A 13,414-nucleotide genomic window follows, 5' to 3' on the forward strand; every position below is an offset into this window, starting at 1 on the left:
AAGAGCTAGTTCCAGGACAGGCTCCAAAGCTACAGAGAAACCCTGTCTCGGGGAAAAAAAAAGAAAAGAAAAGAAAAAAGAAAAAAAAGACCTATAGCAAGCTCTTGGATTCCTCACACTCGTTTTAACAAGAAGCAAGAACCCTACTTTCTGGAAATCTAATAGGATGTCAGTGTCTTCAAGAAAATAACTTGAGGAAGGTTACTGTCTGGACATACCCATCTGCAGAGACTTGGAGAGTAAAAACAAGGGAAAGGCAAGAGAGCAGCATTGCTCAGGACCATCTAGACGGGACCACCTCTATACGCTCTGGAATGTCCCTGTGTCCCCACCTCTGCCAGCTTTATAAACCGCCTGTGTCTGATCTATTACAGCTAAGCAAAGAAGCCAGGCTTTGTTAGGACACTGTGCTGTGCTTAAGGGCATATTCTTACTAACACCCCTCTCTGAAGCTGCTAAAAATCCTGGACTTCCTTAAAATCCCCAGATGCTATGCAACACATTTTCTTTAAAAACAGCCATCATGATACCTAACATAGTCCTTTACGTGCTGATTTTAACGATGAAACGAAAATTTGAAAAACTCCCCAGACTCTACTAAAACACGGTTTGAAAATGTCATAGCTAGCCAGGCATAGTGGTGCACACTTTTAACCCCAGCACTTGGGAGGCAGAGGCAGGATGATCTCTGAGTTTGAGGTCAGCCTGGTCTACAGAACAAGTTCCGAGACAGCAGGGGCTACAGAGAGAAATCCTATGTTAAAAAAAAAAAAAAAAACAAAACAAAACAAAAGAGACATAGAGAGAAACGATTAAAAAAAAAGAAAAAAGAAAATGTCATAGCTAATACTGGACAAACTTATTTTGAAAACCAAAGTGAATTACACATACACACACATGCATGAACTTATTGCCCCGACGCCGCCACCACTACAATCAGACTCAAGCCTCTCATATTTAGAGGACTCCTCAAAAACAAAACCTTGAGGGACAGAGCGACACACTGACACTTGTCCCTCCTGCAGAGGACGCTTGTTCAGTTGTCCAACACCTACATGCCAGCTCACAACCGCCTGGAACTGTAGTCAACTGTAGTCCAGACAATAAAGGCTCTCTTCTGACCTCCACGGGCCCTGCACACACGTGGTACACAGCCACACGCAGGCAAAAACACCCATCCGCATAAAATAAAATAAACAAATCTTTAAAAATATGTAATGCTGGGATACAGCACCGCCAGTCGCATGAACCGGTTCTGTCTCACCAAGCAGGCTCCCAGGAGCACACGGACAGGTGGCCTGGCCACACTGTGGCATTGTTAGACGCATTTCGCTGACTAAATCAAACCCGGGTAAAGAGACAGCCGCGGACAACAGCTGGAGGTGCCAATCACACCACATCTGCACACTGCCGGTCAACCGCAACAAATTCTTAATCTGCCTGGAATCTGCTTCCTGTCCTTTAGACACTGCCAGTAAACGCCTGGAACGAAACGCTTAAAAATTTACATACTTGGGATGATTCACACGCATCACGTTTCTTGTTACCTTTACCTTACGGACCTTCTATGAGAAATACTGGCTGAAAATCAGCTAATAGGAAGTGATACTGGGTCCACGATTTGCATATTCTTATATTTTTGCCTAATACTTCTTATCTTCTTCAAGACATTTTCTGTAGTTTTTTTTTTTGCTTGTTTTGGTGTGTGTATATATGTGTTGTGTGTGGGTATGTATGTGTTGTGTGTGTGTGTGCACATTTGTCTGTTTTTTGAGACAGAGTCTCATGTAGCCCAAGCTGGCCTTTGATTAGCTATGTAGCCAAGGGTAGCCAAGTACTTCCCATCCTCCTGCTTCCACACCCTTACCAAGAGCTGGAAACAGGAACACGCACCACCACATCCAATTCCTGTGCTGCTGGAGGCCCAACCCAACACTGCAAGTTAGCTACAGCCCCGGCCCTCTTCCAGAGAATTGTCTTAGGTTAAAAAGGTATTTCAAGTAGTGCCATACAAAGTAATTGGGTTTAAAACATGCTTTGTCATTTTATGCATTTTAAACTGACTCTGAGCTCAGCATGATAGCTACCACACAGGAGTATTAGCATGACCGGCTAAACAACGCAGAGTATCTGGCGTGATGCCCGGAAACACAGTCAATGTTTAACGAGGAGCTTTCTTTAGCCATAAGTGACTTGATTAACAGAATTAGGACTTTTTCTTCAGAAAAATTTTTCTATTTATCCTTGTAATAAAGTATCTCTCATTATACAGTATTTTAACTCTAGCTTCAGAATGTAAAGGAGTATTTGAAATCCTGTCATTTTAAAAGTATGCTCAATGTATTTACAACTAGGAATGCAATCTTTCAGGGTTCTCTTTTTCACTGGTAGCATTTCTGCAATTAACACACAGGAATTTTGTTCATTAAATTTTCCTGCATTTTAGACCCATACATTACATCCCTACTCAAGGGACAGGTGCATTCTAGGTGCTTGGGAAGTATAAATAAGCCTTAAATACTTCAACTTAGGCAGGTTGTTTCCAAGTCAAAGAAATCTGTATTAGGGGCTGGAGAGATGGCTCAGAGGTTAAGAGCATTGACTGCTCTTCCAGAGGTCCTGAGTTCAATTCCAGCAACCACATGGTGGCTCACAGCCATCTGTAATGAGATCTGGTGCCCTCTTCTGGCCAGCAAGCATACAGACAGACAGAACACTGTATACACTGTATACACAATAAATAATCTTTATTTATTATTTATTTATTTATTTATTATTATTTAAAATCTTTTTTAAAAAAAGAAATCTGTATCAATAGCAAGTATATACGAGAGTATATGTTGTCTTATATACTATGAAACAAAACAGTGTGTTGTATAAGCCCTGCACCCTGCACGTGCCAGGAACCTTCCGTCAGTCTCTGGGCAGCCTTACCTGGCACTGACTGAAGAGGTACGGGTGCTGCTTCCCAGAAGTCTGTTCAGGAGTGAGCCACTGCAGAGCAGAGGATTGGGGAGAAGTCTCGTAGGAAATTTCTATAACAACCTCTTGATTTCTGCATGAGACAAACACTGATATTAATAGAGTGTAATTACAAACCTTGCAGAATTTGAATTCGGAATACACATAGGAAATAGCATAAGTAATTCTCCTGAGGTCTCACTGACTTGGAGTGAGTTCTAGAGACGCAGCAGCTTACGTAAATCTGACTCTGACTTTGCTACCTGAGTGTCAGCCTGGGGTTTCTTATCGCTCTGTCGTACCAATGAACACACGATGGGCCACACACTTTGCAGCGGTGACATCACTTTGTCTGCTGTGACAGTGGGGATGCGGAAGAACCAATTTTACCACTCTGCCTACCTCAGCGGTGGGTGCCAGCACGTGACCGGTTCTGTTCTTGATGGTAAGTCACATCAGGAGAAAGAAACGTGCAGAGTCATTTTTGTAGCTGTAGAATCTAATAATTAAAAAATCCCTTTCTCGGGGCTGGAAAGATGGCTCAGTGGTTAAGAGCTTTGCCTGCCCTTCCAAAGGTCCTGAGTTCAATTCCCAGCAACCACATGTGCTCACAACCATCTGTAATGAGATTTGGTGCCCTCTTCTGGACTGCAGGGATACATGCAGGCAGAACACTGAATACATAATAAAAAAAATCTTAAAAATTTATACGTATATAAAAACACCCTTTCTCCAAGACTAGAGGAGACAAAAACTGGCTCTTCACCCCAGAGTTTCAGAAGGGCTGATAATGAGGGAGAAGCAGGCAGCCTAACCTATATTGAAATCCTGACCCCACCACTCACAGACCCCGTACACTGGGGCAATGACCTGACCTCAACATACCAAACACAGACCCCGTACACTGACCTGACCTCAACATACCACTTTCTTCACCTGTACAATGGGGCTAATGATGCAGCTGCCCAAGCTACGCTGTGTTTTCCTTCTCTTTCTTCAAGGTGAGGAGAAGGCATAGGGATATTGGAAGATGGGAAGAGATCGCCCTTGTTTCAGGCTAACAGTTTCTACTTTCTCGCTCCCCAACCAAGTAGGGGTGGGGTGGACGCCTGCCTGATGAGTCTGGCTACTATCGTCTTCCATGAATAACTTCATTTCTCTTCCAGTCCCCTTCCTCGTCTGCAAGTGCAGCTCCTAGGCAGAGGGGGGGCTTAAGGAATTAAAGTCGACGCTTAAGCACTGATACTCAGAGTGGTACAAAGTCAGCCTTTCTACGCCTGGTATTACGACCATTGCTCCGTCAGTCCCAGCAGCTGCCCTCTGGGACAGACGTAGAGGGTGGCTTTCTATGCTCCCCACCGCTCCAAACATCGGGGGGATGACGGGCATCTCCAGTGTCCTGGTCACCAGGGTTTCGTGCACCTCCTTCCTTCAGCGTTTTAAGAACATATCATTTTTCACTGTCAAGACCAATGTGAACAGACTGCAGAAGTGACTGCCACTACATATACACAGGCGTTAGAAACACAGGAACGATGCCTGAATTATTCTAAAATACTCTTGGCCACTACTCAGTCATAAGAAGCGGAGGGCAGCCATACTTGCTCAGGGCGATGGGCAGAGAGATTTCCATCGGTGACCCTTTGTACCCTTGTCTTTCTCCGAGAGTGTATTTGACTTCTTGTCCATTGATGACCACTTTCTCTATCGTCAGGTCTTTCGTATCCAAAGTCTAAAATTAACCAGAAGAAAATGGCTTTATGCATCATTCATAGAAACGAACAAGATGTAAGTTTACCACAGTGAGAATGAAACCAGCTACTTTCAGAGTAAAATCTGGTGGAAAACTACGAATTAAAGGTGTATGATAGTTTTTTTTTTTGTTTATTGGTTTTTAGTGAGCTCTACATTTTTCTCTGCTCCCCTCCCTGTCTTTCCCCTCCCCTTCAACCCTTCCCCATGGTCCCCATGCTCCCAATTTACTCAGGAGATTTTGTCTTTTTCTACTTCCCATGTAGATTAGATCTATGCATGTCTCTCTTAGGGTCCTCATTATTATCTAAGTTCTCTGGGATTGTGATTTGTGGGCTGGTTTTCTTTGCTTTATGTTTAAAAACCACCTATGAGTGAGTACATGTGATAATTGTCTTTCTGGGTCTGGGTTACCTCACTCAAAATGATGTTTTCTAGCTCCATCCATTTTCCTACAAAATTCAAGAGGTCGATATTTTTTCTGCTGTATAGTGTGTATTGTGTAAATGTACACTCCATTGTGTAAATGTACCATGTTTTCCTTATTCATTCTTTGGTCGAGGGGCATTTAGGTTGTTTCCAGGTTCTGGCTATGACACACAAAGCTACTATGAACATAGTTGAGCACATGTCCTTGTGGTACGATTGAGCATCCTTTGGATATATACCCAAAAGTGGTATTACTGGGTCTTGAGGAAGGTTGTTTCCTAATTTTCTGAGATATCGCCACATTGACATCCAAAGGGGCTGGACCAGCTTCCCTACTGCCTAAACTTTTCAGATCTGTACAAAGGAGTTAGTTATTATAATGATTACTTTCTGGGAAGCCACTTTCAGGTCTCCTGACTGTTCTAGCAGTTAGCCCCGCCCTCTCAAGTGACACCGACGGCAGTATTGCACTATAACTGAGGATGCTTAAAGAGAATGGTACCCAGGTTCGCATGGCCAAGGCTTCCCTCAGTACCCGAAAAACATCAGATGGCAATTTACCCATGAAGCCAAGTTCTAGACCAAAACAAGACAGAAAACGCATTTTTAAAAAGCTACAGAACCGGGAGCTGGAGAGATGGCTCAGTGGTTAAGAGCATCGCCTGCTCTTCCAAAGGTCCTGAGTTCAATTCCCAGCAACCACATGGTGGCTCACAACCATCTGTAATGAGGTCTGGTGCCCTCTTCTGGCCTTCAGGCCCACACAGACAGAATATTGTATACATAATAAATAAATAAATAAATAAATATTTAAAAAAAAAAGCTACAGAACCCATCCCAAACCTCAACCCTTATTTCCAAACAGTCTAAGAAATTCTCCTTCAGATTTCACTCACGTTACTGACACGTTACTGACCGTGACTGCTACGTAAAGCAGCAGTAAGAAAACCAAGGAACCTGGATGACTGAGGAGTTAGAATCAGACCTCCCGGCAGACATTCACCCAGCACCAGCTAGTCACAAAGTCGAGCTACTCACACAGCTACGAGACACCGCCTTGCACACGACAGGAAGCTTCTATGGAAATGATTTCCTATCTGTCACAGTGTCCCTCGTTAGACAACACACAAAAGAACTCCGCATTCCCCAACGGGTGGCATGCAACAACCTAAGTCATTCTGCCCTTTGCACAAGCTGCTGGGAAGTTCCATGTCAACTTTACAGCGCACACTTCCTGTTTGTTTGCTGGCCTCGAACTCACTGAGGTCCGCCTGCCTCGGCCTCCCGAGTGCTGGGATGAAAGGCATGTCCGGCTACAGCACATTTTTGGAGACTGATTGGGCTCTATGCTATGTCTTGATTCTCTTACATCTACTCTCTTCCCATAGAGTCCTTTTTAGAATCTTATTCTACTATATATGTTATTTTATTTTTCCTGGTCCTAAAAAGGGGTCACACATGCTAGGCAAACTCGGTACCACAAAGCTACATGGCCAGTCTCTGCATATGTTAACCAATCTCAAGTTCTTTCTAAATAATAGCAGGTTTGAGGCCAGGCATGACGGCACGTGCCTTTAATCCCAGCGCTCGGGAGGCAGAGGCAGGTGGATCTCTGTGAATTAGCTGCCAGCCCAGTATACAGAGCGAGTTCCAGGACAGCCAGGGCTGTAACACAGAGAAAAACTGTCCCAGAAAACAAACAAACAAAAAAAAAAACCAACAAAAGTAGGTTTGAATAGGGAAAGACCTACGCCTCTATACTATGTTTCTATTTTTTAAAAACAACTTGTCCACATAGAAAACAAACAGACAAACAGGAATATATAGGATGAAACCAAAATCAAAACCCAAACCAATTTGATATGATGATTTCCAGCTCAGCCACTCTACAGCGGAGCTGGGAAGACGCTGGCTGGGCTGCGACACAAAACCCTCAGGGTCACTAACTGAAGAACGCCTAAACAAGACTGGAAAATTCAAGATAAGAAACAAATGCTTGGAAGTTACAAATTCTGAATAGAAAGCTTCAGTGTAACGAGCCTGAAACTGGAAAAGGGTTTTAGACAGGTGGGAATTAGTCCTCTTGGAGGGACCACTAGACTCCCCACTATCACAGACTTTAAGAATGGAGTGGTAAAAAAACCGCTCTGCCTTCTCATCACACAGTGCCTGCACGACCACTTTGTGATACAGACAGCACTGTTAGCCATGTGGCCCCTATTCCATTTAGGCACTGCTTTCCAATTGAACTCTTCAGTGTCCGTGCAAACCCAGGGAGTTGAGATGCAGACATCTCAACTTCAAGAGTTTGAAGCCAGCCCGCACTACATATTAGGGCTCAAGGCCAAGCTGAGCTATAGAGGAACCCTGTCGCATGAACGAAATTCCTAATCCACTAAAAGAAAGAAGCAAGTTAACTTCAAATAAATATAAACAGTTCCAAGCATTTTGGTCTCAGGCTGGTGTCATAAACAAGCAAAACAATTACACACAGATGTCACTTTGAACTATAATAACCCCTTCTGCGGAAAACTGCACATTAAAATTTCAGCTACTTTGCTAAACAGATATGACACCCATAAAATCAAAATGTTAAAGCCTTACTTTTCTGAAGACCAGAGAGAAGAGCAAATACACTTTAAGATTGGGACGTCGTGTTAAATACTTAAGCCTCCAACCCTTGGTTACTTTGGGAGCAGAGGTGGAGCTTCCTATCTCTACAGGATAAAGAGTGGTCTAAGGTCATATGAAGCAGTGATAAGCCAACAAAATTCACTTCTTTTTTTTTTAAAAAATAAAAGGAAACTAAATTCAAAGCAGACAAAACTTCTACCATGCCTGAGGCAAAGCTGCCTCTGCAATTAGAGATAGCAAGTGTAGATTCTTCAAGATCAAAGGGCAGTCTACAAGGAAATAGTCACCTTCTTTGCTTGCAAGACCTCCATTTTCCTTTCTAACAGTATTTCCAGTAATTATATATCAATAGAAGAGTTAAGTGCTTTATTAGACAAATATCAAAAAGATTTTAATACTCAAAATCACTAGTTCTTATCTGTCCTTCTAATTCGCCCAATTATTGACTCCATTAATTTCACTCCGAAATTCCAGCCCTCGTTGCGCGTCTGTAAAGATAACATCCAAGGCTTCAAAACACATCGTCTAGTTAGCAGGCTGAACACATCTGGGACCTTCAAGTTCCTCTTATTTCTAAAATGCTCTCTCATGACTTCTGCTCAAGGAAAAAGTTCGATCTGATGATAATAAAAGAACACTGACTATCGAGGATATGGAACAGATCAAACCATTGAATAGTTCAGGATTCTAAACAAATCTTTATTCAAGTGGTTAGAGAATTTGTAGAAGTACATATTTTATATAAAAAGTGCAATAATGACTTGCTCCTTGGAACCACTTAATAAAACATTGTATCGAGTCATCCTTAGAAGGCTGGATGGCCCCCACCGGTTCTTAGAATTCATTAGAAGATAATGGTGATAAAAAAGCAAAAGCAGGAAGAGGCCCTGAAGAGCAAGGGTTGCTTACAGGACAGAGACTAGAAACCTCAAAACAGGGTGGAAAGATCAGGGAACCCTAAGTGGCTGGCAGGGCACCCCAAGGGGGCGAGCAGGGAACCTTAAGGGGCGGACAGGGAACCCCAAGGGGGAGCTGGGAACCCCCAAGGGGATTGAACCACAAGATGTGGGATCTGAGAGTAGGGTGAAACTATGGAATAATGACGGTACACTAGGGGCAGGGGTCTGGGGCGGGGTTCTAAGTCGTGGGCCAAGGAAGGGGGTTATGGGGTGTGCGAGTGGTAATCGCTGGGAACTGAGATGGGGGGGCGGAATATCTCAGGAGTGGGTGAGGGGCGAAACGCGAAGGGGGCGCTAGGTTGTGCCCAGGAAAAAGAGAAGGAGCGGGAGGAGGAGACCATTCTACGAGGAGGGCGAAGGACAGAGTGCAGATGCATAAGTGAGGCTGAGAGCAAGGGATGCGTGGGACCTGACAAAGAGAGGTGCAGCAGTCCAAAGAGGGGGCCGGGCGGGGAGGACCAGCGATCTCGGGGCTCGCGGGGAGCAGGGTCGAGGAGCGGGAGGAGAAGCGGCCCCGGAGAAGCGGCGCTGCACAGGCGCCCCCCGTACCAGGCTGCGCAGATTATCCTCCTGAGACTGGACGGTGAGCGCGGCGGTCCCGGTCAGCGCCCGGCGAGCGAAATCCACGCTGCAGCGCAGATGGAGGTGCTGGGTTCGGCAGACCGAGGCTGGAGAGGCCAAGGAGCAAGTGTCGGCGACCTCGGGCATGGTTCTGGAAGATCCGTCGCACCCCGATCGGCCAGCACCCAGACACTCCACCGCCAGACTTCCACAGCGAGCTGGAGAACGGAGGGAAGCCTGGAGCGTAGGCGGCGCGGTGCACGCCGGGAAAGGGAGGCTCCGAGCCTCCGAGGAGCTTAGGGGAGGGCCGGACCGAACTACCGATCCCATGGTGCAGCGCGAGTAGGCCAGCGCTAGACAGCCTGGGATTGGGGGGGGCGATAAGAGGGGGGACCTGGGGGCGTCTGCAGCGGGGGAAGGGGTAGGGGAAACGATGAGTGGAGTGGAGACAGCGAATGGAACACCTCCATTTTAGTTCCAGTCGATTGCCGTAGAAGCCACGATGGCACCACGAAATGCGAAGGCTATTGGCATAGACCGCTCGAGGGCGGGGCTATCTAAGATCCATAAAAGGTTTAGCAGAAAGGCCAAAGTTGTGCAGTTCCTCGTTAGTATAGTGGTGAGTATCCCCGCCTGTCACGCGGGAGACCGGGGTTCGATTCCCCGACGGGGAGGCAGAAGTCATTTTTGTCGTCGATTTTTTTTTTCTTGGTTCGCTCGGCTATTTCCAAGTCCCAAGTACCTAAGCCAGAAAAAGACAACATCACACCCACCCCTCTTAAGAAACCAATCGTGAAATGTGTGCTGGCCACGGTGGCAATAGAGCAGCGGCACGTATAGCCCAGCTCCGCCCCCTGTAAAAGGCAAAGGAGGGTTGAAGGATGCCTGAGATTTTTTTTTTAAGACCTGAAAAATGAGAAACAACCCGTGTTATTCAGCAAAGCAGGCCCCCACCAGCTCTGAAAATGGGGCTTGTACCATTGCAGACACCGTCTGTTTTGAAAGACGGGAAAATTCACCTCTTCTACCACTTCCCCTCTTTCTTCACACAGACTGTCTGCAAATGCTCAGTGTAACTTGCAGATATTTAGTGCATTCTGCCACACTGGGCTGCCTAGAAAAGAGCTGGGGGGAGGGGATCTCCTTCCAAACCAGTGGTTACTGTACACTCTTCTCCCAAATGTTCCGTTGACCCAACCCGGCATGGTGCCTGGCTTCAAGGCAGGGCCCAGGAAGCACATTCATTCTGTTCTAGAGGCACAAGGATTGCCTCTTTGAGGAGGATCAGGAGTAACATAATGGAGGGTAGAGCTTGGGGCTTGAGGGCGAGCCGGATCTTTGTGGAAAACCATAGGCCTGAACATGGGAAAGAGGAGGAGGCAAGAAAGCATAGCAGAAACCGAGGCTGAAACAGCGTGTTAGGGGACAGAACGATTCTGGGCACACAAAATCCAGCTATTTAACCTAAATCCCAAACCCATTCATTGGCTGTGCACTTTCTCCTTTCATCTGTGGGCTGGGTTTGGTTTGACATAGATTATTAGCTGCCTCGGACTCTCTGCATCTCTACTAGAAGGCATTTAGCTGGGCTCATGACTGCCAGAAAGAGCACCTTCTCTGCATTTAGGCCGTGCAATTGAGTCTGCTTAGATTATCAAGTATGGTTTCTATATAGTATCTGTCATGACAATAACCAAAACCGCTATTCTGTTCTCTGGAACATAAGAGTTAAGGTCTATAGATCTAATTGCACATTACAGCATGAATTTGAACTGTGTGCTGAGAGAGAGAGAGAAAGAGAGAGAGAGAGAGAGAGCGCACAGGAGAAGCTGCTAGCTCGAAATGGCCCACATCACTGGGACCGTGGAACCCTCTTGTACACTGCTTCGGGTTTATGTTGAGAGAGAAATAAATGTATTTGCTAAGACTCTTATTTTTGGATTTTCTGTCTTTGCTAGGAGCTGGTCCTAGTTATATTTGTATCAGTTTTACCCCAGCACTCGCCCGTGTCTGTCAGTTTACCACTATTTGGGAGTGGGACATACTGATTTTTGTTTTAGTTGAAAAAAAATTTCATACGATATGTTTTGATCATATTTCACCTCCCCCGATTCCTCTCAAATCCTCTCTACCTCCTTAATCACCCAGCTTCATGTCCCTTTTCTCTCTCTTACTTTAGAACAACAAAGAAACAAAAACAAAACACAAGAAACCCCACCAAAAGGAAACTCAAAACAAAGGCAAAAGATAAATAAATAAATAAATAAATGCCAAAGCAAAACAAAATGAATCAGAAATACCATTGAGTTTTGTTCCTGGGGTTGGGGCCTGCCCCAAAGTGTGGTTGATATACCTAGTGAGACCGTATTGGAGAAAACTGATTTTCCATTGGGATACCGGTACCAGGAGGTTTGCGATCGTTTTATCGTGGACTGGTGGGCAAGTCTGAAAACTTGTTCATCCCACTAGTCTTCCTTCTTTCGTGTGTTATCTGCCTGAGCATTCTTTGAGAGGTCATGACCTCACTTCTTTGCTTAAATTAAGATCTCAGGGAGAGAAAGCCAGAAAGCCAGTTTTCTTCAGGGGTGCCCAGGGCTCCGGTAAACCAGCCCTGCCCTCGCTTGCGTACAGGCGGCATTAGGTGGACTCGGCGGGTTTTTTAATGAAGACTATAAAGCTGGGAGGGGAGAAGGAAAGAGAGACTTGGGAGGAACTGGAGGTGGATTTGATCAAAGTAAAACGCATTCGTATTGAAAGGAAAACACTAGTAGCAATGATAGTGACAATAACAAACTTCCCAGGATCTCCCCAAGGTAGACACGCTGTAGTGTTTTAGCGTGCAATTTATATTAGCTTCTCTTTATCACTGGGACTGTAAGATCTGAGAACAACTTCAAGAAGGAGATATTTATTTTGTCTCATGGTTTCGAAGTCACAGAGTGCTTGACTTGGGGACCCTCCATAGAACATGGAGCCAGCAAACACGTGTGGAGGAGGCTGTTTATCTCATGTTTACGTTCACTGTCCTGTAGTGGGACCGGCTGCTATTTTTGCATTTGATTTTTTTTTTTCAGAGTTGAGAATCCTGGTTTGGCTTAGATTTGACTTGGAAAAAAAAAATGTCCCACTACATCTGGACTCCTCAGTTGGACATTCTTCAAGAGTGGCTCAGCATTTGAACAGAGTGGCTTTCTGCCTTATATAGTCCGGTTGTCCTCCAAGGAACTCTTCTTGTGAGAGGCCTCCTGCCTCTTTCTTCCACACCCTGCTTTTGCCCCAGGCTGTGTAAGTAAGTCAGCTTCCTACTATGATCAGAAGCCTGCAGGTTGAGACCCAACCTAATTCTACTTCACCAGACTTTTTTCTTTGGGCCACTAACCAGCTCACAGACCACGAACACTGAGACTTCTTATTGATTATGAATTATCAGTCTTATCTTAACTATTATTTTAATCTGTTTCTCCTTATCTACCTTTGGCCTCAGGGGTTTTTTTTTGTTTTTGTTTTTTTGTTTTTTTTACCTTTCTATTTATCTTACTCTGTGTCTGAAGGCTCTGCCATGGCCTGGCTGGCTCCGGGTGTGTCCCTCTCTCTTTTTCCCTCAATCTCTTTGTTCTTTCAAGCCTAGATTTCTCCTCCTCCTTGTTCTCTCTTCGCACCAGTGCTGCCTGTCCTTTCTCTGCCTAGCTATTGGCCGGTCAGCTTTTTATTAGACCCATCAGGTGCCTTAGGTAGGCCAGGTGAAACAGCAACACATCTTTTCGTAATGAAACAAATACAACAAAAACAAATGTGACCCATCTTTACACAGTTTAAGTAATGTTTAGGCAACACATCTTTGCCTAGTTAAAGTGATATTCCACAGCATTCTGCTGGCTGTTCAATAGAAATGTTTTGGATCGCTCGATGGCACGAACACTGGAACCTTTGGTTCCAGGTCTTGCTTGCCTTTCCAGTTCCAGCCTTCTCCCTCACTTCCAAAGTCCACTGTCCTCCGGCTGTACCTACTTGCTCTTCTCTTCCTGCCAGCCTATAGCGCAAATGTATTTCCTCTCATGCTTTATTTTCCTAAGAACATCTCCCCTTCTTTCCTGTCTCCAAATCCTTCCTGGAAATCC

General features: G+C 45.1%; 1 protein-coding gene and 1 non-coding gene across 3 annotated transcripts in view; one reads left to right on the forward strand and one right to left on the reverse strand.

Annotated features, from left to right (window-relative positions):
* Lta4h (leukotriene A4 hydrolase) overlaps positions 1-9,549 on the reverse strand; it is a 33,624-nt gene extending 24,075 nt beyond the window's left edge. Inside the window, exons 1-3 of one of the 2 annotated variants that reach the window (XM_087902110.1) lie at positions 9,285-9,549; positions 4,563-4,693; positions 2,935-3,055 (exon numbers count right to left, since the gene is read on the reverse strand). In XM_087902110.1, coding sequence (XP_087758236.1) covers positions 2,935-3,055; positions 4,563-4,693; positions 9,285-9,443 — 411 coding nt within the window. In that variant the 5' untranslated portion in view covers positions 9,444-9,549. The remainder of the gene's footprint in view (positions 1-2,934; positions 3,056-4,562; positions 4,694-9,284) is intronic. The other variant, XM_087902109.1, reaches the window with a different exon arrangement.
* A 349-nt stretch (positions 9,550-9,898) lies between these two features.
* Trnad-guc (transfer RNA aspartic acid (anticodon GUC)) lies at positions 9,899-9,970 on the forward strand. The gene has a single exon. It is a non-coding gene; the product is annotated as a tRNA-Asp (tRNA).
* Positions 9,971-13,414: the final 3,444 nt, after the last annotated feature.

Source organism: Myodes glareolus, chromosome 26 (assembly GCF_982192425.1).
Source record: "Myodes glareolus chromosome 26, mMyoGla1.1, whole genome shotgun sequence".
Taxonomy (NCBI): domain Eukaryota; kingdom Metazoa; phylum Chordata; class Mammalia; order Rodentia; family Cricetidae; genus Myodes; species Myodes glareolus.